This window comes from Macaca fascicularis, chromosome 2 (genome assembly GCF_037993035.2).
Source record: "Macaca fascicularis isolate 582-1 chromosome 2, T2T-MFA8v1.1".
Taxonomy (NCBI): Eukaryota; Metazoa; Chordata; class Mammalia; order Primates; family Cercopithecidae; genus Macaca; species Macaca fascicularis.
The window spans coordinates 118,117,509-118,144,209 of NC_088376.1; the positions used below are offsets into that span (position 1 = coordinate 118,117,509).

General features: G+C 39.2%; 1 protein-coding gene across 5 annotated transcripts in view; it reads left to right on the forward strand.

Moving 5' to 3' along the window:
* CACNA2D3 (calcium voltage-gated channel auxiliary subunit alpha2delta 3) overlaps window positions 1-26,701 on the forward strand; it is a 931,957-nt gene that overhangs the window by 866,909 nt on the left and 38,347 nt on the right. For all 5 annotated transcript variants that reach the window (XR_006695842.3, XR_010585145.2, XM_045384857.3 and 2 more), the window contains 4 exons: window positions 35-110; window positions 3,034-3,086; window positions 4,595-4,650; window positions 13,387-13,498. Coding sequence is in view for 3 of the 5 variants with exons in the window: in XM_045384857.3 (XP_045240792.1) it covers window positions 35-110; window positions 3,034-3,086; window positions 4,595-4,650; window positions 13,387-13,498 (297 nt within the window). In the remaining 2 variants the exon portion in view is untranslated. The remainder of the gene's footprint in view (window positions 1-34; window positions 111-3,033; window positions 3,087-4,594; window positions 4,651-13,386; window positions 13,499-26,701) is intronic.

Sequence of the window (26,701 nt, forward strand, 5' to 3'; positions counted from 1 at the left end):
TTTAGCGAAGCTCCCTTCCATTTTTCTCCTGTAGAATTACCCTTTATGACTACCAAGCCATGTGTAGAGCCAACAAGGAAAGCAGCGATGGCGCCCATGGCCTCCTGGATGTAAGTACTATGCTGTCACCCAGAAAACAGCTGCATATTTCTGTCTTTCTCCCTGTCTGAGTGTTATCTTCCTCTTTGGAGTAATCATGTTTATCTTTTTGCAAAATCAGGAACATTTTGACTTTACTCATTAAAAAAACACTTCAGGCCAGCCGCGGTAGCTAACGCCTGCTATTCCAGCAATTTGGGAGGCTGAGGTGGCTGAATCACTTGGGGTCAGGAGTTTGAGACCACCTTTGCCAACATGGTGAAACCCCATCTCTACTAAAAATACAAAACTTAGCCAGGTGTGGTGGCATGTGCTTATAATCCCAGTTACTCAGGAGGCTGAGGCAGGAGAACTGCTTGAACCCGGAAGGCAGAGGTTGCAGTGAGCCAAGATCATGCCACTGCACACCGGCCTGGGCAACAGAGCGAGCCTGCCTCTCAAAAAAAAAAAAAAAAATTAAAATTAAAAAATGTCACTGCTGTTTCAACTCAAATCCAGTGATCATATGAGTGAAAAATGGGTCTAAAGCCTTTGATGGATTAATGCAGCAACCCCCTTGTGATGGATAGAAAAAGGGAGAAGTTTTGTTAATTCTCCCATTTGTATGTAAAATAACTTGGTTTTGTTCAACAGAACTTTTCCTTTTAGTTTGTAATGGAGTTGTGAGCTTGTGTCCTAATTCCCATTTTGATCACAGATACTCCCTCTCCCCTAATCATGCCACTGGGTTTCAGCATCGTTTTCCCTGGAGCTGATTCCTTGGTGATGTCACAGATGAGGATCAATCAGCATAGCTATTGTGCCATTAGAAACTGGCTTTCAGATGGCCAGAAATTAACTGTTATCACTTACTCCCAAATTAAAAATGTAATTTACAATGCATAGACAATGTAAATTTGGCCAGCAATACCTAAAACCACAGAAAAAAAAAAAAAGATCTAGTGTACCTCTGGATAGTCTGTCATATGTGTTTAAATATAACCCTTACAATGCTATTGTTTTGTAAATACCAAAAATTAACCTAAAATTTTGTTTGAAACACAACGTTTAAAAGCTATTTTGGCTTTAAAATATATATACTTTCTAATTTGCAGATGTAAGATGTTACAAGGGGATTATTTAAAAACCAAGTAATTAACACGGTTCTCCTACACTGAGGGAGCAAGAAATGATTCAGAGCTGGCCCATTTGTGAGAGGCAACTAAAGGGACGAATATTTTGAAAAATACAGCTTTTTAGTGAGACTCACTATGTCTTTCTAAACCCAACTCCCCTAACCTTAGCATGAATAGTTCCAGACATTAAACGTTCCTAAGGTATGTTTTCATCATTAGATTTAAAAGCTTAGTGGCTTTATGCTTTTAAATGATAATGTGCATTTAAATTTTTTAATTCCATATTTGCATAATCCCTTTGTTTATTCATATATTGAGCCAATGCCTGGCACGGAATGCCTTCCCCTGGCCTCAGAGCGAGCTGCCCCTGCTACTGCCCTCTTTCCCCCTCAACCTCCAAAGCTTCCTTAATCCTTTTATTTACTCTCTCCTCCCCCTGACCCACATTACCCATCCCAGCAGGTACAAAGACACAACATTGTCCCATAGTCTGACCACGCCGGTCTTTTTGAAAGCAAGATGATTATTTTTCAAGCCATAAAATGTAATGGCAGAACCGCAGGACTGCAAAGTGTGGTTTCAGGAAACTGTTAAAAGTTCACATCCTTATCTGACCCTAATCCTGGCGGCCCAGAACCCTGTGATTCAAGGAATGATGTGGAAGCACTCAGTCGAATCAGAGCAAGAGATACACCAAGTCTGAAATCTGGGTGGGCTTGGAAGAGCCTCAGCATTGTTGTTGTTGTTGTTCTGCACATTTACTTTCTGGCCGGACTGGGAAAGTTTTGAGAATGATTGGGGGCATGTAAATTTGTTCTTGTTTCATTTAAAACTGGATAATTCCTCCATTCTCACTTCTAGTTCTTATAATTAAAATGCTCAGAAGGTGGGATTAAGCAGCTCTAGCTGCAGAGCCAGGATTTGGCATGCATTTCACTTCTCTGATATCTAAAGGCAACCATAGAAGGTTCTGAGATTCTTCTGGACCTGACATCTGGAGCCCAGAGCCCGGGATTTGCTAGTGTCATTGCCTGTCTCTCAAGTCCACGCCCCAGTCACATAACTGGCATAGCTAGGTACAAAGAACCAACTGAGGGGGAGACTTGGTATTTTCCAGAATTCAGGAAATTGAATTATCCACATAGGAAATATCACAGAGTAAACAATCCAACTGCTTTTTTAAATTAAAATATTCTGAAATAAAGATTAGGCTTTCAATGCCTTCTTTTATAGAGTGAAGGGGATTTTCAGCAAGGATAAAATCACATGTTTATATGGTTATCATTTTTTTCAAGTCCAAATATGTAAGTGTGAAAAAAGGCAGCTTAAATCCTACATAATTCATGGACGGCATTAAAATCAGGTGTACGCAATTTTTGCTTATTTTAATGAATGACATACAGTGATGGAGAACAGGGAATCACCTTTCCAAGAGGCTGCCCTGCAAATTACCATTTGAAATTAGTTATATGATTCCAGCCCCCTCAGCATTAAGCTTCAAAATATTAGCCCCTAGAGGGTAAAGGTTTAAGCATCGGGTGCTGAACTTCCTTTTTCCTCCTACTGATAACCCTTGTATTAGATCAGGTTTATTTTACTTGTAAATCACATCTCACTGGAGTGGAGTTCAAAGTTTTAAAATGTTGGTTTTAGGATACAGTATCCAACAATTTTCTTCCCTTAGCTAGAACACCACTGTTTTTTAACATGGTATCAATCTCTCTACAAGAATAACATTGTCCTTATGTAAAGCCCTAAATTAAGCTACAAATTTTGTGTGCAATACATTGTTTTTAATGTACTGAATTCTTCTCTTCAGCCTTATAATGCCTTCCTCTCTGCAGTAAAATGGATCATGACAGAACTTGTCTTGTAAGTAAAATCTGCCTTTTTGAAAAGGATTAATATTTTCCTTTTTGTATCATAAAGTGAACTTAGAGATTGTGAGTCATGCTTTCAATAACCGTTAGATTCCTAGTGCTCTCTCTTCATTGAACAGCTCAAAATATTGAACACAGAGACCAAAAATGATCTTTTATTAAGTGATTCATGATCACTCCTTTGGCTATTATGTCATACTTTAGCAGATTAACAGTTTGCAGTATACAACTAAATTTACTTATTGTGGTTACTGTTCAATTTCACATGGATGTCTGGCTGTTTTGACTGCAGCCTGGGTGGGCTGTGGTCAGAAGAGCACACTGCTGTGACTGTCCACCAGGCTACTTTGGCTGCCTTGGCCTGTGCAGGAATGGGAGATGTGTGAGATTGTCCGCTAGGGCTGGGGGCTTCCTCAGGTGTGATTTCATTGTTTTTCCTGTCAAACTATGGTCTTATTTGGAGGTGCTCGTTGCATCTATGACTTAAGTAACACTTGAAATGGCACAAAGATGAAAGTCTTGACTTTCAGACTAGATATTAGACACATTACAGAAACACTGTGTCACACAAAAGGGAAGAATTTCATAGATGAACATGTAAACAAGATGGTTTAAGTTGCACCAAACTCTCTCATTGTTATTTCCCCTGCTTAGACTCCACTTCTGTGGGTTTGAGGCAAATTTCATGCCATTTGATGGATAGTCACTGTCCTCTTAATTTAAGGCAACCTCTATTAATTTAATACAGTTTGTGAATTCAAATGGGAAGTAAATTCTCCATATACACATGAGGCAGAGAAAGAACCTTAACAATAATAGTGGGATTTAGATTGAGAGAGAGCTGCTAGGAATAGTAGCCATAAGCCTGAAAAACAAATGACCGAATTTTGATCTCTCTTCATCTATTTGGAGGATAATTTGTATTGTTTTTGTATTCTTTACCAGCCATTGAGAAATGTTGATTTTTATGAGGTTGCATGAGACCTAATTTCGTAGAGAGAAGTCTGTTCCACCTCCCTCTATACACACACACACGGAGGGGGCTTAAACAAGTTCAAGTAGCAGTATTCATTTTGAAAGCATCTTTCATTACTATAGATCACAGTCTTGGCAGAGGAGAATATTCTGTCTGTATTTCTGAACTAAGGGAGGAGAAGCTCATTAGACATTGGCTTTTTACTGTGGAATCAAATTAGATGATACTAAGATTGAATAACTGGTGAACAATAACAAGGAAAGTATTTCAGCCTATACAGCAGGTTATTCCTCATCTAGGAATCTTTGAGTCCAGGTGAACCTGGCTTTGGGGATAAAATAGCCTTTCACAAGAAAGATAAACCCCAGTGAATATTCAGTGATAACTCAGCCAACTGTGTTGATATCTGCAAATTGTGATGTTCTCAAATGAGGTAAGCGATGCTGAAGAATACAGAAAGTCACTGTTCTGTGATACAGGCATGGATGACGAAGTAACATTGGGCTTTTCCACGATCTGTTTAGGTTCCTGGTGGAGTTTAACCTCTGCAGTTGGTGGCACTCCGATATGACAGCTAAAGGTGAGCGGCAACTGGTTTCTGTTTTCCAGCTTGGAGGGATGAGGGCTAGGTTCATCAGCTACTTTTCATCAGGGATGTGCTGGCTCAGAAAATTCCCCAGGACAAAGTGATGATTTTTCAGCTCTGTCAGCAAAAAGACACCCTTTGTGCTAAGTGCTGTGCTATCTAGTCTGACACAGAATTCCACAGGCTTCATTCAGCCCATGTTGAATGTACATCTTGACCTGTTTCCTTAACTAAGGCTTTGAGGTCATACATTGCACAGGTAAATTCTTCAGAAAGCTCATGGGCAATGCTGAAATAGAAGAGAGACAGACACACTGCCTGTGTCTCAGGCTAAATGAATGATTAGCCATTCTATTTTCATTTTCACTGTTACCCTCATAGAACATAAATCTGATGACATTCCTCTCCCTCCTCAAATACCTTTGATGATTTGAGGAGGGTGTAATTAGTAGAGACTCTTGGAGGCATGGGTTGTGGAGTTAGATCAGAATAGGTTTCAGTCCCGGCTCAAGGTTGACCTTGGGCATGTCAGCTGATCTGTCTCCAAGGCTCAGTTTCCCTTTGCTAAGCACAGTGGGGAAAATAATATTTATCTTAGGAAGTGAGTCTGTGTGTCTGTGTGCATGTGTGTTTAATGCTATGAGAAATCATGTTACGTGCTGACCACAGTGACTGAAACATAAGTCCTCAAAAAATAGTAGCAATACCGCATGTTCTCACGTATAAGTAAGGTAAACATTGAGTAAACATGGACACAAAGAAGGGAAAACAGACACTGGGGCCTAATTGAGGTGGAGGGTGGGAGGAGGGTGAGGATGGAAAAACGACCCATTGGGTACTTCGCTGACTACCAGGATGCTGAAATAATCTGTACACCAAACCCTCAAGACATGCAGTTGACCCATGTAAAAAACCTGCACGTGTACCCTCCACACCTACAATAAAAGTTGGAAGGCAAATCAATAAATAAAAGAAAGTATCTGTAATTATAACAGTGGTGACACTACGACCATGACAGTGATGATGATTGCCTACAAATCCAGTGATCCTTAATGAACGCTGGCTCCAGCAGTCTGCCCCAGGCCTGCCCACTCACGTGCTGTTTCTCAGATACACTCTGTTCTTTCTTGCCTTCATGCATTCATGTTCATTTTCCCACCTGGGAGGCCAGGGACCAGTAGGCTATTACCATTCTTATTATTTCTAACTATCTGTCTTTTAAAAAAGAGATTGATTAGTCACATATCAGCATTTCCCCAGATGCTGGATCTATTTTAATCTAACATTCCCTTTCCTTTCCCTTAAGATCCCAGTCTGTGAGGATTCCCTCAACTCCCTTAGGCAGAATGAACATTTTCTTCTTGCTCCTGCCCCAGTCAGCTCATGCGTTATCCTATGTCTTCTTTAACATTATTGCCTCACTGTGTGTGTTTTGCGCTAACCTAGCATTTCTTGATGGTAGGAGCTATGTTTTAAATATTGTTCTCTCTTAACATCTAACTGGTGCTGAGCACACAGTAGGTGCTTTATCTTTGCTGATTCAATATCCTAACAAATCTTTCTGGTGCTAAGCAGACCATTAGGGTCACTATAGTCATGGCTTTGTAACTTACAAATAGGCTCATTTTGCTGGAATCCAAGAACTCTCTGATTTCTGCTTAGAACATGAGATGGAGCAGAATCTGCTGAGTGAGTCCTGCCCCTGCTGATGCCTGCATAGTTCACTCTCTGATAACTGGGAGCCTAATCCATGCCTGTCCAGGCTTGGCTCTGCCCTGGGACACTGACAGCCCAGTGGAGCAGGGCCCCTGTGCTCTGCTTGCATCCACACACACGCACATTGGTCTGGTGACCCCCAGGGCTTGGACTCAGTTCTTGCTCCTCCCTGCTGGGTTGGGTACTGAGTGACAGTGACTGCCTCAAATCCCACTTGTATAAATTAGCCTGAGGACATAAACCTGGATGGGAGCAAAGGTTTCTATGATAGGATGATCATCACCAGGGAATTTATAATTGCAAATACTGGTAACATTTAAATGTCTAACAATAAAGGCTGTTTTAAAATAAATTGCAGCCCATCCACAGAAAGACAATTTATTCTGTTTCTGAAAACTTTTTGATGAAATTAAGAAATGCTCATGAAATTATAACAAAACAAGACAAAGCCCAAGATACAAAACTGTATATACACAAAAACACATAAAATGGTGGGAGGAAGGAGATAGGGAGCTAATTAGGGTCAGCAGTTGGTATGGGAAATAGGGAGTCAATAAACAAACACCAACATATGAGTTAGGCGAAGAGGACTGTCTTGTCCCCGAAAGGAAATTTTACCTGTAGTGTCAACTTGCTTTTGTTGAAATTGCACATGATTTGAAAAAAGAAAGATGAGGAGGGACCTACTAAATGGACACTTGGCTATCTTTTACCATTTGCTTTTCTTATTTGACTCACTTTTCCACAGTTTTACTAATAGGAGTGAAGAGAGATAAATGATATTTTTTTAAAATAAGAAAATCAATAGAGGCCAAGAAAATGGGTTGCAAGTTGGTTAAATGGCTGCTCTCTCTGTGGCACCAGTGACCTGGAGACAAATCCCCTCTCCCTCTGAATCAAACTGTGAGCTCTCAGAGGCCATAGCAGCTTTTGAACTTAGTGGTTAGGAACCCTGGGTAGCCTTTCTCTGCTTCTTGCTTGCTGTGAGGTTCTGGGCAAGTCACTTGGTCTCTCTCGGCTTTGGTTCCGTTTGTCAGCAGAGGAAACAATAGACATAATGTGGCTGTGAGAAGTGGATTAAGCAATGCATGCCAAGCCCTTGTGCAAGTACGCCATGCATGGTGGGTGGGCGCTCATGCTTTGGGTGGTGGCGGTGGTTTTTTTCACTGAGATGTCTGGTTATTTCTTAGGAGTTTGCACAGGGCTGAGGGCAGCAAGCTTGTTATTTTCAGTGGTTTACTTTTTGGCATTCTTCTTCATACCTAGGGAGGACGCTCCCTTCTCTTCATGTCTGCATTCACTCCCACTTCCCTCATCCTCACCTTGACCTGTTTCTCTTTTCCGTGACCTGCCAGCACAGACATCTAGCCATACTGTTATTTTGGTCCTATGGATTCTAGAATTGTTACTGAATGCCATTCACTATGATCTTTGCCTAGAACAGTGGTTTTCAAATGGGGGCAGTTTTGCCTCCCAGGGGAATGACTGGAGACATGTCTGCTGTCACAGCATGGGAGGGAGGGTTCTTACTAGAATCTGGTAGCTAGAGGCCAGGGATGCAGCTAAATATCCTGCAACACACAAGACAGCCCCCATAACAAAGAAATATCCCACTCAAAATATCAATAGTGCCACTGTTGAGAAACCCTGGCCCCGACTGAGGGGTGCAGAGTAGGGGACAGCGACTGAGGGAGCAGGGTGTGATCTCTGCACCCGCGATGTTGAGAGATAACTTGTGAAGGCTCCCATTCTGCAATTTCGCCACCCCCACCCCAGCTGGACCAAAAGTGGTCCAGTTTTCAGCTGAAAGGAATAATACGGTGCTTTAGTTCTCTATTTTCTGTCTTAAGGAGCTTTGTAGAAAGGACCCTGAATAGATCATTTCAGCATGTCCTCTGACTCCACTGCCAGACTGTGAGGCCTCCTTTCCACAGACTACAGAGAGACCTTGTCACCTAATTGCGTCGTTGATGCATGGTGTGCTGCTACATAAGTGCTTTGCCATTTCCAGAGAGCTGGCACATAGATTATCTTCAGATCCGTTCAACATACCTGAGAGGTGGGGACTGCTAGAATTTCCTGCCAAGCCTCTCTGAAGCACCTAAGTCAGACAGCTAAGAGGCAATGGACTCAGACCTAAGCCAAGACCTCCCTCAGCTAATGATGACAGCGAGAGCCGCAGCTACTGCACTGGAATTGTCTCATTCCAGCCGACAGCCCTCTGCTGGGCATCATATGACTTTTTCCATTTTATGGATGAAGAAATGAAAAGAAGCAAAGGTGAACTCATTCATCCACAGGATTGCTGTCATTGGGATATCTTATTAAATGTAAATATAAATCCCAGACCCGGCATAAGGAGGGAAATGTGTCAGGCACCATATGCTATTGGCTTGCAAGGTTTCTTCATTCTAAATTTACCATTCCCTCACTAGATAAAGACCCTGAGCTGAGACATACATCTTTGTTTTAGTTAAAAATGGAATCCATAATTACACTGTTTATCTGCTCCATTTCCTTAATGAAGGGGACTGTGGAAGCCCATTTCTGCTTGATTATCACAAAGGTATCATTTTGGTGAAGTTGCACAAAGAGAACAGAGCTTGCTGGCACCCGGTTGTGAACAGGGGTGCATTCACAGAAACAAAAGAAGAGGAAGGCTTTTCAAATGGCAAATCTATTCATTGCCAATTGTCTGCACATAAATACTGTGAACCCAAGTCAGTTATTCTCATCAGGGACATTTGTTGCTAAGGGAAAAGTAAAGAAATTCACTTGTGCGGATGCTCCCTTGGGTGCTTCATTGTGAGTAGGTGATAGGTCATGGTGACATCGGCGTAACTGGGACAGGAGGCACAGCAGTGTGGGCTCCAGGATGTGAGGGCCAGGCTCACATCTGGACCCCATCACTCACTGCAGTGTGACCTTGGGCGAGTGTCTTCATTTCTGAGCTTTAGTTTCTTCATCTGCAAAATGGGACAGTAGCAAGGACTTGCTTATTCTGTGGTGATGAGGATTTTGCCCATGCTAAGGGCCTGGCACAGGGTTTAGCATGTAGTAAGTGCATAGTTAAGATTGATGGTGAAGGTGGTGGTGGTTTGCTGTGTGAGTTAATGATGATTGTGATGAGTCATTCTCTGTGGGACCCACGGCAGGCAGTGTCTGCTTCTGGAACCTCATTTTTCCCTTCTGGAAAAAGAAGGAGTCAGCCAAACTGAGCTCAGTGATCCTTGACTACCTACAGCTTTGTAAGATGTGAGTTCTGAGTGCCTAAGACTTAAAACAGTATCCAATAGGGCCAGGCATGGTGGCTCACACCTGTAATCCCAGCACTTTGGGAGGCCAAGATGGGCGGATCACTGAGGCCAGGAGTTCGAGACCAGCCTGGCCAACATGGTGAAACCCCTGTCTCTACTAAAAATACAAAAAAACTAGCCAAGCATAGTGGTGCATGCCTGTAATCCCAGCTACTTGGGAGGCTAAGGCAGGACAATCATTTGAACCCGGGAGGCGGAGGTTACAGTGAGCCGAGATCACACCACTGTACTCCAGACTAGGGGACAGAGTGAGACTGTTGTCTCCAACAACAACAACAAAAATAGTATCCAGTAGATTGCAAGCAGCCTCGGTTATTGGTTTGAAACTCCATAGATAAATAATAGTGACTGCACATATATGTGGTGTTTTCCATAGCACTCTAGACAAAGTACGTTCTAGCCATGTTATTTAAATTAAATGTGACCATGGCTTTATAGGGTAATTCACGTTTCCCAAAAGCACATCAAGCAACTTCCAGCCAATAGTCGTGCTGCAAATAGACCCAACGGTTTATCACTATATCAGCATGGAGTGCCCTACGATTGTCAAAGGAAAAAGAATTTCATCCCCAGAAAGGATCAGAGCCAAATGAGTCTCACCATTGAGAGTACTGGACCCATTCCATCGTAACTGGGCCCAGACAATTAGAATTAGAGATGGTGCAATTATCAGGCTTATTCAAATCACGTGTGCTGCCTATCTCAGCCTGACCCAAAGACCTTCCTTATTTTTTTTCATTGGCCAAACTTCACAGAGCAGTTAAACATACACACGCTGGAGCCAGACAGCCCAAGGTCAAATTTTGGTTCTGCCACATACTCAGTGGATGAATTTGGGCAATTTACCCTCGTTCTTTTTCCTCCATTCACCATCTGCAAAACAGATAACAACTGTTCATACCTCATAGTTTATTTTTTAATTTTGTCATATTTTACTATTAAATAAATTAATACATATTAAGCAGGATAGCATCTGGAATGCAGCAATTTCTCCACCAATTTAGCTGTTATGCCATCATTAGGTTTTTATATTCCGTCTGCATCCTTGTGCCGCTTCCACTTATAACCTAAGCTATTGTATACTTAAATCTTTATTTCGTTTCAATGGACTCACTTTTTAAAATTCAAATAATTTAACTATGAAAAGAAAGTTTTGTAAACTGAAAACCAGAATGATTTGCCATACAGAGAAATCAGTTGTGAAAATAAGAACCATGAAAATAAAAAGTGTGACCAAATTTTAGCCAGATCCTATGAGCTTTGTGTTTGGCCTCTTCAGCTTAAAGGGAGAGGAGAGCAAATGAAAGGAAGGAGTGTAAAAGATAGAAAGGTGGTAGAAACTCCCTACTGTCAAACAAAGATGTCCTCCTTACAAAACAGAGGCACTGAAAAAGATTTGGGAAGAGACTGATGTTCCCACCACGTGGCTCTTCTGTGTTGTTACTGTTGGGCCTGGAGCACCTAAAATTCACCTTACCCTCCACCTGAAAGGCAAGAAAGAAGTGTGTCATAAGGGACAGAGATTCTCACATTTTTTGGCCCATCGTATTCTATTTTATGTTTGAAAACACTATTCAGGAGAGTCATTCTTGTATTCAGCAGGCATTTAATGTTCCGTCCAATGAGCTAGCATCTTGGGGACAAAGGGACAGTGTTTGGAACCTGGCCTTTCTGGAGAATGACTACCAGCACTGTACAATCAGTGGAGTCAGGAGTCAGAGAGGCAGCCATTTGCTTGCCTTTTCTACCAAAAAGTGATGGTTCAAAAAGCCTGACTCCATGAAATAGCACAAGTACAGCAGGAGTCACGATGGTGGTAAAAACATACACTTAAGCAGGACTCACAGCATGACAGCTACTGTCCATGTAATTCATTTGATTCTCAAACAACCACACAAGCTTGGTACTGCTATTCCCATTTAGCTGATGAGGACACTAAGGTGTAAAACGGTTAAAAGCTCACCTGCTGTCGCACAGCAGTGGCAGGATTCATTGCCTGGAATTGGTGCTTTTAGCTGCTACAAAACTAGCCAGCCTCTGGCCTGTGGGTGGTAACACTTGCTAATGAGTAGCATTTCATGAAGGCTGTGTGTATGCATGTAGGTGGGCAAAAGTGCGTGCATGCTTCAGTCTGCTAAGAGCTGTACATGCTTTTGTTCATTTATTCCTCAGAACGATCATTTCCCCTTAATGTCAGCGATCAGTTACTGAAAATTCTATATTCTGAGTGAAAGAGCTGATGAAGAGTCTACTTCCTTTTGTTTTAAGTAATAAAGATTAAATGCATTGTGCTCCAACCCCAAACCCTCAACCAATTTCCTCAAAATAGTTAAACCTCAGTGAAAAGCCTACGTATAAGAAACCATCATGTTAGGATACTACAAATGCTTAGAATCGCTTCCTGATCACCCCACAAGTGTTTGGTTGTTACCCCACAGTTGTTTTTTGTGCAGTAGCACTGATGGCTCACTTAGTGCCAGCAGCATCCCATATGGACAGTGGACAAAACATCTCCCTGTAGTTCTGCCCACCAACCAGTTATATTTGGAATGTAACATGAGACTTTGTTCACACACAGTTTTGTTAAAATCCTATTCAATTTTGGAATTGTAAATGTAAATACATTTTTTTTTCCTACAAAAACAATAACTGAAGGCTTTGTACAAACTGTGGTATTGGAAATCTATAAGCGTTCTCTTGGGGGAAATGCTAACAAGTAGACCTCCTGTGAAGAGTACCTGTACTACTAGCATCCCCATTTTACAGATGAGAACGGTGAGGATTCACTAGAAGTGGCAGAGCAGGGATTCGTACTCCAAACTTCTCTTACTTCATGCTTAACCACTATGCTGTAGTGTCTATCATTATTGTCATCGTTATAATGTCACAATGGCTTCATTAGAATGATACTGTTATCTTTGTTATTGTTGCTATTATTATTATTATCATTATTTGACATTTACTGAACACTCATTATGTTTCAGGTACTGTACTAAGTAGTCAACATACATTGTTTTATTTACTTCTCACATCAACTTCTGATAGAACTTGATTATCCTCAATTTACAAATAAGAAAATTGAGACCTAGTGAGGTTCTGGATCTTGCCCACTGGACAATCAACTGCCAAGCCTCTACTGAGCACCTACTATGTGCTCATCCACGTACCAGGGTTATTTAGTGCTTTAAAATTGACATGGCATATTATTGGACAAAGAGCTTCATAATAGTAGGATTTGGTTCATGGCTGTGCTTCAAAGACATTACGTATTTTACTATTTCATATTTCAATTTTCTTTCTATAATAAAACCATGCAATTGTATCATGACCTTTGTCTCACCCTAAATAATATGGTATAACTTATACATTTGTTCAGATATACATATGTGTTGTTGCTAAGTTTGAGTAAGTCTGAGGTCAGAGACCCGGTGACTGATGTTGTCCCAGAAATTTGAATTCTTGTGATGCATAAATGATAGCTGATCAAGCCAACACAACTGTTGGAGGAATTATAGCTTATAGAGTTGCTTGGCAGATGAAATCACTTGACTAATTAGAAAATAATGCATTATGCTGTGCTAGAAAAATCACAGAGCAGCAGAAGCAGAACTGTGTTCTGGGTTGCTGTGGGCTGCCAGTCACAATATTGAGCCTGTGCCTTGCATTCTTTACCTTTTTTTTCCCCCTATCCCTACAGCCCAGAAATTGAAACAGACCCTGGAGCCTTGTGATACTGAATATCCGGCATTTGTCTCCGAGCGCACCATCAAGGAGACTACAGGGAATATTGCTTGTGAAGACTGCTCCAAGTAAGCCATTCCCCCACCCTCTAACCCCCTACACCTTTCTGCTCGGCACAGAACTTTCCCAGATAGGTCTGTGTGACTTGCAGGCACAGTTACACCAATAGAAAACATGGCTGCCCTCTTGTGTAAGGAAGTATTTCTGTCAGCTTAGAAGAAACACCACTTGGCTTTATAAGATATTCTAAACTCTGGGAAGCATTCAGAGTGCATGAAAATACATCCTGCAGTATAGGAGATGTGTAGGTCAGTTTGTTCATGTTTTGAGAAAGTTCTTATTGGTGCTTTCTCAATTGACAGTTGGCAATTTGAACTGTGTGTTCGAGAATGTCCTTATGTATCTTTACTGAAGGCAGAAGCCTTCAGGATTTACCCAAACCTGATAAATTGGAAATGTTTCTTGGTGATTGAGTATGCATTTCCCTGATTACTAATGAGATTGAGCCTCTTTTAATGGTTTTATTGGTTATTTGGGGTTTCTGACCTCTTTATTCCAATTGGGCAGTTCCCGAATGGGTGGTTAGATCTATTCTTATTGATTTGGGTGTTCTTTCTCTTTTGAATACTATTTCTTTACAATCGTATGCATTGTATGTGGGTCTTCCTATTCTGTGGTTTGACTCTTTACAGATGCCTTTTTTATTTATTTATTTTTTTAAGAGACAGGGTCTTACTATGTTGCCTGGGCTGGTCTCAAACTCCTGGGCTCAAGAAATCCTCCTGTCTCAGCCTCCCAAGTAGCTGGGACTACAGGCACACAGTGCACAGAATTTTTCTTTCTTTCTTTTTTGTTTAAGTAAGTCTAGTCATGGGCTGAGTTCCCACCTATATGCAGATCTGTTTCCAGATCTTATGGTTTGTTAATACCTATATATAATACCATATCTTTTAAATTATTATAGCTTTATAATATGACTTGGTATTTAGGAGAACAAGCTCCTTTCCTTATTCTTCTTATAAGTTTTCTTAATTATTCTTGGCTCTTTACTCTTGCATACTTATTTTGGAACTAGCTTGTTAATTTCCACGAATTTTTTTTTTTTTTTTTTTTTTTTGAGACGGAGTCTCGCCCAGTCGCCCAGGCTGGGAGTACAGTGGTGCAATCTCAGCTCACTGCAAGCTCCGCCTCCTGGGTTCTCGCCATTCTCCAGCCTCGGCCTCCTGAGTAGCTGGGATTACAGGCACCCGCCACCACGCCCGGTTAATTTTTTTTGTATTTTTAGTAGAGACGGGGTTTCACCTTTTTAGCCAGGATGGTCTCGATCTCCTGACCTCATGATCCACCCGTCTCAGTCTCCCAAAGTCCTGGGATTACAGGCGTGAGGCACCGTGCCTGGCCCATTTCCATGAATTTTTATAGGGTTTTGATTAAAATTTCTGTAAGTGGTAGGTCAATTTAAAGATAATTGCTATTTTTTATAATAATTGGACTTCCCATTAATAAACTAAGTATGTCTCTTTAGTTACATGCCTTTTCTATGCCTTTTAATACAATTTTATAACTTTATATATTTATACCTACATACCCATAGTTTTTCTTCTATCATAAATAGTATATATTTAAAACTACTTTTCTAATTTGTAAGTACTAGTATATGAATGTATCACTGATTTCTGTATATTGAATATTGTATCCAACACACTGCTAAATGCTCTTTGAGATTGACTTGTTTGTGTATGGATGCTCTTGGACTTTTTGCATAGACCATAATATCATTTGTGAAACGTTTACTTTCTAATCTCCATACTTAATTATTGTTTTCTGTTTTATTGCACTATACTTCTGACACATCGTTAAATAGAAGCAATGAGATTAGGCAACCATGTCTCATTCCTGATTTAAAGGAAGTGCCTCCAATAATTACATGTTAAGTATGTTTGCTAAAGGACTTTTTTATTGTCATAAAATATAAAGAATATAAAATTTACCATTGAACCATTTTAAAGTGTATAATTCAGGAGCGTTAAGTATATTCACAATGTTGTGCAACCATCACTATTAATTCCATAATTGCTGTAGATTTTTAGTAGTAACAATTTATGAGGCTAAAGAAAACTTTTGTAAGAGTTTTTGTTGCCATTGTTATTATTGAAATCTAAATGGATGTTGAATTTCATAAGAAAGTTCTACATCCATTACAAAAAAATTTTCCTTAATTTAACATGTTGTTACATTAATATTTTTAAAATTTTAAATCATGAAATATATATATATACATATAAAATACTTCTAAGTTTTCTTGGTTATTCTTGACTCTACTCTTGCATACTAATTTTGGAATTAGCTATTAATTTCTATGAATTCTGACAGGGTTTTGATATGTATAATATATGTATTATATATACATATCATATGTATGTATTGTTTGTATATTTCATGATATCTATAATCATGTATATGTCATGGTTTTATTTTCATGAAATAAATATATAATGCATATGTGTATGTATTAGACATAATATATGTAGTATATATTACATATGTATAGTATGTATATATTACATACTTTGTATGTAGTATATATTATATATTAATAGTATATAGAATGTGTAATGTGAAAATATACTTGCTTTTTCAGGATAGACCTTCATTGTCATAAACAGGCCAGGCGCGGTGGCTCACACCTGTAATCTCAGCACTTTGGGAGGCCAAGGCGGGTGTATCACCTGAGGTCGGGAGTTGGAGACCAGCCTGGCCAACATGGTGAAACCCCGCCTCTACTAAAAAATACAAAAATTAGCCAGGCATGGTGGCAGGCACCTGTAATCCCAGCTACTTGGGAGGTTGAGGCAAGAGAATTGCTTGAACTCGGGAGGTGAAGGTTGCAGCAAGCCATTATCTTGGCATTGTACTCCAGCCTGGCAACAGAGCTAGACTCTGTCTCAGGAAAAAAAAAAGTAATAATATTTTACACATATTGCTGAATTCAATTTACTTACACCGTGAACTTTTTGTTTTTATGCTCAAAAAGGAGAGTGGTAATACGTTTTCTTCCTTGCACTGTCATTTGGCTTTCCTATTAAGGTCATTTTATTGCCACAAAATTACTTACAGTTTCCCTCTTTCTGTAATATCCGTAGCATTTTATATAAGATGGAATCCAGTATCTGTTTCTTGAAGATTTGGTAAAACTTATAAAACTATTAGTGACTGGTGGGATTTGTATATGTGTGTTTTTTCTTGTGTGTATAAATTTACAACTATGAAATTACTTTCTTTTGTGGTTAGAGATTTCTGGATTTTCTTTTTCCTTTTGAAATGGTTTTGGTGATTATATTTCTTAGAAAACTGCCTATTTCACCTCATTTTTCAAGGTTATTGCAGGCATTGTTGATAGTGTTTTCTTTTGATTAAAAATGTTACTATATTTGTGATTTTGCCCCCTTTTAAAGCTTGTAATTGATCCTCCCTCTTGCTCCCTTTCCTCTTGCCTCCTTCCCTCTCTCTCCCTTTTCATACTGCCAGAGATATGTTTGTTTTATCTTTCTTCTATGATTCTTGAGTTTACATTGTTTTTTATTTTCTAATATTTTGTATTTGATGCTTAGGTTTTCAGGTTCATTTTATATGTATATAGATATACCTATAAGCATATATATGTCTAGGTATACATTTCTCTCTGCATTCCAGTGCATCTCTAAATTTAATATATATATAAGGCCTTCATTCTTATTCATCTCTAACGAGTTTCTAGTTTTTACCATTTTTTGATCTGTCAATGCTTAAATCATGTTTTAAAATGTCCAAATATATGGGATTTGAGGCCATCCTTTTTATTATTGAAGTCTAATTAAATGGCCTTGTGGTCTGTATAACACATCTATTTTAGTGTTTGTGGAAACTTGCTTTGTATTTCCAGTCCTTGTCCACATGTTTTTGAAAGCAAGTTATATTATCTAATAGCTGGGCACAGGGATCAATGTGTGTCCTTTGGACAAAGTATACAAATTGTGTTTCAAACCTACCTTTATTTTCAGTCTATTTTAGATGTCAGTTAATCTCTCACCAGGCTTATGGACGTTTTTGTGCCATTCAATTCATTTTGCTTTCTATATTTTGAAGTTATGTTACCATGGACATCCCTGTTCATGATTATTATAGCTGCCTAAGAAATCATTCCTGTTGTCACTATGTAATAACCCTCTTTATACATGAAAGTGCTTTATGTCTTAATGTCTATTTGTTTTGTTAATAGCAGAGGTACATTAGCTCTACTTTGGTAATATTTGCTGGCCATGTTTTCCCCTTTCCCTCCATTTTCAACCCTTTTTCATTATTTTGCACTAGGATTTTGTTTTATAAACAGAATGTAGCTGGATTCGAAGTTTTTATTATTTCTGTTATCTGATAGTTTAATCTTTAAAAATTTATGGTGCTTACCAATAAGTTTGGAATATTTCTACCATCATTTTATATGCTCTGTATTCCTCATGTTTTTTCTTTGTTCCTTTCTTCTTTCTTTCCTTCCTTCCTTCTTTTCCTTCTTTCCTTCCTTCCCTCCCTCCCTCCTTTCCTCCTTCTTTCCTCTCTCTCTTTCTCTCTCTCTCTTTTCTTCCTTTCTTTCCCTTCAGTTGGATTGATTGGGTTTTCTCCTTTTTTTTTGGTATTCTATGTAAAGTACACACTATTCCTTTAGTAGTTACTCTTTGCCTTTTTAACATGTTTCAATTGGTGAGGCTCTCCTCCCTCCTCCAGAGCAAACAAAAGCTTAGATTTTGTTAAGTTGAATTACCTCCCATCTCTTTCATATAATATTTTCTAACCTTCTAGTTCTACTGTTTTTAACCCATGAAATAATTATTACTGTTGTTGCTGCCTATAGTAAATAACATGTTTACCTGCATTTTTATATGTTTATAGTCACTTTGATTTTTTTTTAAAAAAATTGCTTTTTGTTTTACAGTGCTTTAGAAGTTTTTCCAAGAATGATCTGAGAGTGATAAATTATCTCATTCTTTGTCTAAAATCCCTAATTTAGTATGTACTCAACAGTGATGATTTATCTCCATAGCATCAAAATTAAAATATTTTGAAGATATTCCATTGTCTTCTCACTTTTATCCTTGTACCTTTGTAGGTAGTCTGAACTCTCCCCCTTCTCTGATGGCTTTTACAGTGTTCAGTCTCTCTCGAATGTTCTGAGGTTTCACTGATGTGATTCCAGATATAAATTCATTTCTATTTTGTATGTGCTTTTTTCTGGATAATTTCTTTAAACTTATATTCCAGTTCACTAATTTCCTTTTGATCCTGTCTGGTCTGCTGCTGAAACAATCTATTGAGCTTTTTATTTCTAGATGTTTCGTTTGCTTCTCTTAAAACTATATGTTTCTTTTATACAGTCTTAGTCTTAGGTTCTCTGTACCAAATTATAAAAAACCTTTTAAGATTGTTCTAATAGTTTAAATTTTAGGAGTATCAATCCTCATTTTTCTTCTTTCTGCGTTTTTCCATGTTAGATTATTGGCTCATGTATTTGTCATTTTTAACTGTGAATTGATTTTTACTATTAAATATTATTTATCTGGGAACAGAATAGAATTTGAGTTTTTCTTCACTATATATTTGCATTTTGGCTTCTATCATGTATCCTATTAGTAACGACGGCCTGGGAATAATTGTTATGTAAGTTTTTTGTATTTAGGAATTTGTGTACCATATAATTAGAGTACATATTTTTCCTAAGCAGCATGTAGTTTAGACTTGAAGTTTGATTTCTCATGGGCAATATTGGTTTTCCTATTCAGAGCCTCAGAGAGTGCCAGATTATCCATTTTTTTCACTTAGCAGTAAATTTACAAGTTAGCTTTTAGTGTCTTCTCTCGTAAGATCTTTTGTATTTAAACATGTTTGTTTTGTTGTACTATTTCATCTAGTGTGTCTGAGTGTTTAGGGCAAGATGGCTTCCACATTTGCCCAGTCTACCATGTTATAGTTCATTCTTCTGACTGGGGACATTCTAGATCCACCACAAGAAAGTACTGAAGTGTATGGTTCGGTGCAGGAGCCTTGGAAGCAATGGGTTCAGAATGTGAGTTTTGACTTCACTGATGATTAACTCTGTGACCTTGGACGAAAACCTTAACTCCTTGAAATTCTGCTTATTCCTGGGTGATTTGGGGGGATTAGAATAGTAAGCATATAATGGCTTGTTATAGGAGTGAAAGTGAGAAAATGTATGTTGTGAATTTAGCATAATGCCTGAATCAGATTAAGTACTCAGTAAACAGTCACATGTAACATTTGTGTAAGGCTATGGTCTGAATGTTGGTGACCCCCAAAATCTACATGTTGGAACCTAATCCCCAATGTGATAGTATTAAGAAGCGAGGCCTTTAGGAGATGATTAGATCATGAGGTCTCTGCCCTTATGAATGGTATTAGTGCCCTTATAAAATAAGTTTGAGGGGGTCTGTTTGACCTTCCATCATGTAAAGACACAGCTAAAAAGGTGTTATCATTGAGTCAGAAAACAAGGCCTCACTAAACACTAAGTCTGCTGGTGTCTTGATCTTGGGATTCCCAGCCTCCAAAACCATGAGCAATAAATTTCTGTTGTTTATAAATTACCTACTCTGAGGTATTTTGTTATAGCAGCCTGAATAGGTGGAAACACATAACACCAAATATATAAAAAAGTTTTTAACACCTGTAAACCATTCTGCTAAAATGTGAATATTTCTTTCCACTGTCTAATGTTATTTCACTACCGTAGAATTCTCTGTATAAAAAGGTATAACATATATGTCTCAGATATGATCACAGGCCATGTGTGATGGAAGGGTTGTTGACAATTCATGACTGTATAGTTTTGTGAGATAGACGCCGCTGGTTTTATAATGATTGAGAACCTTTTTGACCAAATGGATACTGTACCCTCAGTCATCATAACTACAAACTCTGTGAGGTGGCCAGTATCCCTTAGTGAATCATGAGCACAATCATATTTAGTAGAGCAAGTTAGGGTTCTTATTTCTATTCTAAGTGAGAAAACCAATAGAACTAAGATAGGACATTGCTAGAGCCAGCAGTATTTTTCCTTATTAGAAATCATAATTAGAAAATAAAGAAATAAATGCAGCTGGATTAAAGAAAGTGACCAAAGATTTCAAACTAAAGAAATGACTACCTTTCATTCAGTAGGAATAGGAGGTCATTGCATTCATGCTGTGATCTAGAAACTGTGCTGGTGCTTTGGGGAATGCCAAGATGGATAAGATACAAAAGTGAAGGCTGGGTGCAGTGGCTCACGTCTGCAATCCCATCACTGTGTGAGGCTGAGGCGAGCGTATCACTTGAGGTCAGGAGTTCGAGACCAGCCTGGCCAATATGGTGAAACTCTGTCTCTACTAACAATACAAAAATTAGCCAGGCAGGGTGGTGCACGCCTGTAATCCCGACTACTTGGGAGCTGAGGCACAAGAATTGCTTGAACACAGGAGGCGGAGGTTGCAGTGAGCTCAGATTGCACCATTGCACTCCAGTCTGGGTGACAGAATGAGACTCTTATCTCAAAAAAGAAAAAAAAAGAAAAAAAAAACAAAGTTGAAGAGATTTATATCAGTCATGGCTAGTTTGTTTCAACTCTCTAATGACACGCTGAGTTGAAGACTCACAGGAGATTGGGTAGTAAATGGAGTAAGGCCTTACACAGTGTGCTAGCAGCAGTGAAAAAACACTGTAGGCACTGGAGGATTTTCCTTTCCAAGCTTTATTTCAAGACCACCACCTGGCAGCTCAGTCACATACTGCAGAAGCATAACAATAAAGCCCCAGGAGTCTGGGTGGGGAGAGAAATGGGGACTTGGGCTTTTTCTGTTTTTCCTTTTTTTTTAAGTAAACATTTGATTGAAGGATAACACCTACAGAAAAGTGTCCGAACTGTAAATTTGCAGCTTGATTAATTTGCATAAAGTGAGTATTCCTGTATAACCAGCACCCTGGTTAGGAAGTGAAATAACATTACAAGCTCCTCAGAAGCACCGACCCCCACACCTGCCCTCCTGTAAGGGTAACCTCACTGACCACAGGATAACCACTCTCTTGATTTCTAACATCATGGATTGGTTTTGCCTGTTTTTTATATTGCTAATTTGTGAGATGGCAATTTGGTAGATAAGATATGAGGGCTGATTTATTAATGATCTTGAAGGAGGTCTCTAAGGAATTCACTCAGAAAACAAAATAGGGTCATAGGAAGAAAATGTAAAGATAGCTCAGGACTTCAGTAAACATTTCTTGATCATCTGGTTGCATCCCAGACACTGGGCTGCACTTTGAGGAGGCAGTGGTGAATGAGACACACAAAATTCTTGCCCTCACGGAGGTTGCAGATGAGTAACCAGGCAATGCCAATACTCCATGGTTAGTGCCATGATTAGAGAGTAAATGTTACATGGGGTCACAGAAGGAAGGCTTAGGTGGTCAAGAAAAGCTTCCTGGAAGAAATAGCACCTAACACAATGCCACCAGGGTGAGGAGGAGTTGAGTACGCACACCCAGGCAGAGAGGGGAGCATTATGGAGATGAGAGAACTTGTGGTTTGGTCAACACATTGTTAGACGTTCCAGGAAGCTGAATAGAGAATTGTGGGTGAGGACAGATGACAGAGGGGACAAGGGCTGATCAAGGCCTAAGACTTGTTGCCCTTTTGATCCTGTCGAAGAGAACTAGCCCTTTGAAGGACTTCAAATGCTAACTACCCTGACACCAGTATGGAACCACCGAAAGGTTTCAAGGAAAAGGGTAAAAACGATCAGATTCCAGATGATGGGAAAAAAGACATGGTGGCCTCTTGAAACAGAAACTCCTCATTCAGACAGCCATTTGCTACCCCTTTGTCCCTTCCTTCTCTCTCACCGCTAAGCACGCACACGCGCACACACACACGCACAGACTGGTCCTAACAAAGCAAACAACTCACTTGTTTCTCTTCCTCCTCCTCTTCTTTTTAGAGATTAGAAATTGACAGATCACTGGGGTAGCTAGTTGAATGAGAAATCAATTCAAGACTACTTTTTTTCCTAATCCAAAAATCTTTGTGAAGCTTTATTATAAAATTATGATTTAATGTTTATACAATATAAAAAAGGAGCCATAACCAGTTTTGTTGAGTGCTTTTGAAAAGTGGAACCTTTTATTCTTGTCTTTTGCATATTCTTTTCTCTTTATCCCTCCTTGCTCCATTTTATGAAATACAGTTTATTAGAAGATATAGTTGAGTATTTATCAAAGTATTTAGGAAGCTATTGTTTGGCATTTTCTTTGAGCTTCGTATTCTCAGAATGCAGTCTATTAAGGAGGAAAATAATGTTATTTGATTTTTGTTGTCTTCCTCTTCTTGATGACCCATAGATGTACAATAGCCAGCATGATTGATGGTATCCAGAAAGCTGAATCTGTCCCTCTGCTTTATATCTAATTTGCAAAGAAATTTATCAACCTTTCCCTGGAAGGAATGAAATTTTTCAGGTCTAGTTCTCTAAGACAATTACTAATTTTTGACCAACTTTGTAGGTAACTTCAGGTCAGGGGCAATGACATTCAAAAATAACACAATTCTGTAGCGTTTGGCCAGGAGTGCGCTGGAAATTGAGTTTGGTGAAAATTATAGTATTTCAGAAATTACGCAGTAAGATCTTTTTCATAGGAAAACATCTCGCCTTCCGCAATGGAACATACAGAACCGTGTCCATTACAAACTAGTCTGAAGGCAGCGATTACTTTCCTCCACAAGCAATGGCAAACCATAGAGCAACAATCCCAAAGAACTGAGCACTTCCCACGGGAACAGGCCTCAGCTGCAGTTTGCTTTTGGACTGTCATTAACAATCTGCCCATCTCTTAGAAGAGATCCACTGATCCTGATATCTAAACATTGTGCTAGAACTAAGTAAATCACGTCAAGTGGTTCTACCCATATAGCAGAAGTCTTTTCGGTCTTCAGAAATCTTTGAAGAGCAAAGTTGAGCTGTGTCCTACTCCATTTCTGTGTCCTGTTTCCAGAATCATTAGATGGTTTCGTATGGAAAATACATCAAGAGGTGACTCAGTTGCTCTAAATAGAAACCTTCAAATTGGCAACTCCACAAGTGGACATTTATGTGTCTATAGCATAGACAGATCTATTATAACATAGAGGGACAGTATGTAGTGTTTTTAAAGGGATTTTCAAAAATATAGGGTTTATTAAGAATGCAGGAGCCTAAAAGAAAATAAGAATTTACATAAGAATGTCATTAGGGTTGGTGGTTTGGCCGCTCTAACCAATAATTTTTGTCATCCAATACCCCACTGATTATTAAATTAATCTGTTATTCAAACAGCAATCGAAAACAACTCAGCCCATATTTTCTGGGCATTTGTGACTGTCAACAAGTTGGACAAAATTGGAATCTAGAAAGGATGTAATGTTTTACTATTTTCCAGTATGTTTCTTTCCTTCTTGATTACCCAGCCCCCTTTGCCAAGAAAGAGATTCACAAAGATTTGCTTAGAATCAATTGCAAAATAAATAGTTAGAACCGGTTAAGAAAAATAATTAACCAAAAAGAAAACTTTACACACATGTAACATTTTCATTTCAACATTTCAATGTTGGCAAAATATTAATTTCTAAGGTAAATTAGATTTTTGTTTTTGTTTTTTAGTGTGTGCTTTTTTTGTTAGTATCACTCATCACTTCTCATAAAAATTATATTGCCATCGGTTTCGCTTTGAGATCTGTACACAAGCTTTGCTCATCTTCCTGGAAACCCCAAAAGCTGTGGCTACAGTTTTCTTCTCTCATCGCTTCTCCCCACGCACCTTTCATTTATCCGCTAAGCTGAAAGAAAGTAATTGGTCTCGAAGCTGTGTTGACATGTTTCGTGGGCTACAGTTCAGAAAACCATAGTTCAGAGATTCCATTTTCCAACGAACGACTCCAATTTCCTGTTGAGGTCTCAAGCTGGGTGGGCGATTTACCACAAGTCTTTAGACTGTTCTCAGTGAGTGCCCTGCAGGTGTTTCTACCAAGTGAGGCTTCTGGAAATGACCTGTATAATGGATCCATTGCACAATAGGGACACAGCGTTTTCCTTGAGTAAAGGCTAAGAAGGTGGCCTCTGGGACTGAACTATGGTCTGGGCTACCACACTTACTAGTGCAAAGATCTTAACACATTATTTAAATGCCCTGACCCTCAGTTTGCTCATCTCCAAGAGGGATATAAGCATAGTCCATGCCTCTTAGGATCTATGTGTGGGTTTAAAAGAAGATGTATTACTTTCATACTTAGCACAGTCCACAAACCCATCTGTGTTGATAGGGATGCAGGAAAACCACAGGACTCCTTACTCGAGATTTCTCAGCCTTGAAGGTAAAACTAATAGTTTCAGTCAGGAAAAGTAGATGGTGAGGTTTTTTTGCTCTGATGAGACTGTCCTAGATAAAACAGCTCTTGGATTTTTGCCACTTCCTGGGTCCACTTGAGCTCTTGGTTGAAAAGAAATTTGGAGTTCTGGATCTGGGAATACACACACTCAACAGTGACCAGATCCTTCATTACACAAATTAGATACAGACTTTGCCAGTGGGAGTACATTAGTGTCATGAATAATATAATTTGTAGGCGTTAAAATGTAAGTTTTTTAAGCACTTAACTTGCAAGCATATGCTAATTTGTTGAAATATTTTTGTATCTCCTGCTCTATAGATTCTTGCCAAACTACCATACTCCCATCTTGTTTAAAACATGTGAATCAATATGATTCATTTTCCCATGAAAACTTTCCACTCTACAGTGAGAGTAGCGCTAATGGTCATATTCTTCCTTTTGGAGGTTGAGGGCTCTGCATCTTATTTTTCCCAAGTTTCCCTTGTGTCTTTCCTTCTTTATATCTTGCCACGTTGGGTGGTAATGCACAAAACTGTGAATTACCCAAGTCAAAATAGTTCCTATGTCAATTCTACACAGTCACGCCCAAGCAGCAGTAGAGGAAAACCAGCCGCATCCTCCCTGTATTTTCTTGCCTCCTTTTCTGCATCTCAGAAACATGGTAGAAGTAACTTCTGCATCCTAAAAACAATTTCTTTCCAGCATTAAAAATGTAAAACATGACTATCACATTCAAAAGTTTTTCAATGATTTGTCATATAATGTTGAGGCTGTGCTAATCACTCTTTAATACAAGTCTGCCTTCTTTTTATATTATGGGTATGGGGCTAGGTTTGAATAATTCAATGCTAGCTCTTACAATGAATATCCCAATGAGTGCTATATGTTTATGGTTGCTAAAATCATCTTGGCTTTAAATTTTAAAAAGGGGAGGAAGAGGTAAATGCTTATCCTGGGCACTTTATTTTGAATTGTTGAAATAGTGCCATAAGATGAAAGTGGGGTCCAAAGGTACTATAATAATTGGGATTAAAACCTCTGGTCAGTTTTTCTACCTATCCTTCCAAATCTCAGTTCAAGCATTTTACTGGGTACAGGGTTTCCCTGATTTTTTTTCTCAGATGCTCAGAGGAAAACGTGCCCTATTTCCAGACTCAAGGATGATTACAACTTTGAGGATCCAGATAGAATGGATGTTGTTGTGTAGGTGTTGCTATCTTTACTTGCTCTTTGATAAGCAGTGTTTGGAGGGTTTTAGTACAGGAAATGTTATAAATTACTGTTTTCCCTCCTGAGTCCATGATATAAAATGAGAGGGGCGCATGTCTATAATGACTAGGCAGGTTTCTACCTGACATGAATTAGTCTCACAAACAATTTCTCATTTGTACATTTCTTAATGTGTGGGGAAGAGGGGTGGGAGCACATGGAAGTTTGACTGGGCTCACAACACAGTGAGGCTTTCCTCTTCCATGCCGGAGGGTAGGAGACCAGCAGAGCCAAGGAATATTTTTAGAATGTTTATTTGCATGGGGAATAGAGGCGTGCAGAGCTGTATCCACACTATTGACGTTTGCAAGTTGCATTTCTGCGGTGCATTGTCTCCATCCTGGTGGTTGTTTGTGCTGTGATTCCCTCCATCCCTACCTCAAAGAGCAGTCTGTGTTTCCCCCTTGCTCTGCCCAGTACTGCACCTGAAGTGGCTTAGCAAGTTGCCAAAACCCTATAGATGTGTGTTTATTAACTCTCCAGCTTGCCCTCCATTTGTTTAGCTTGGAAAGAGTTTATATATTCCTATGGGTATTAAAAACCCATCTGATGTATTAAAGGA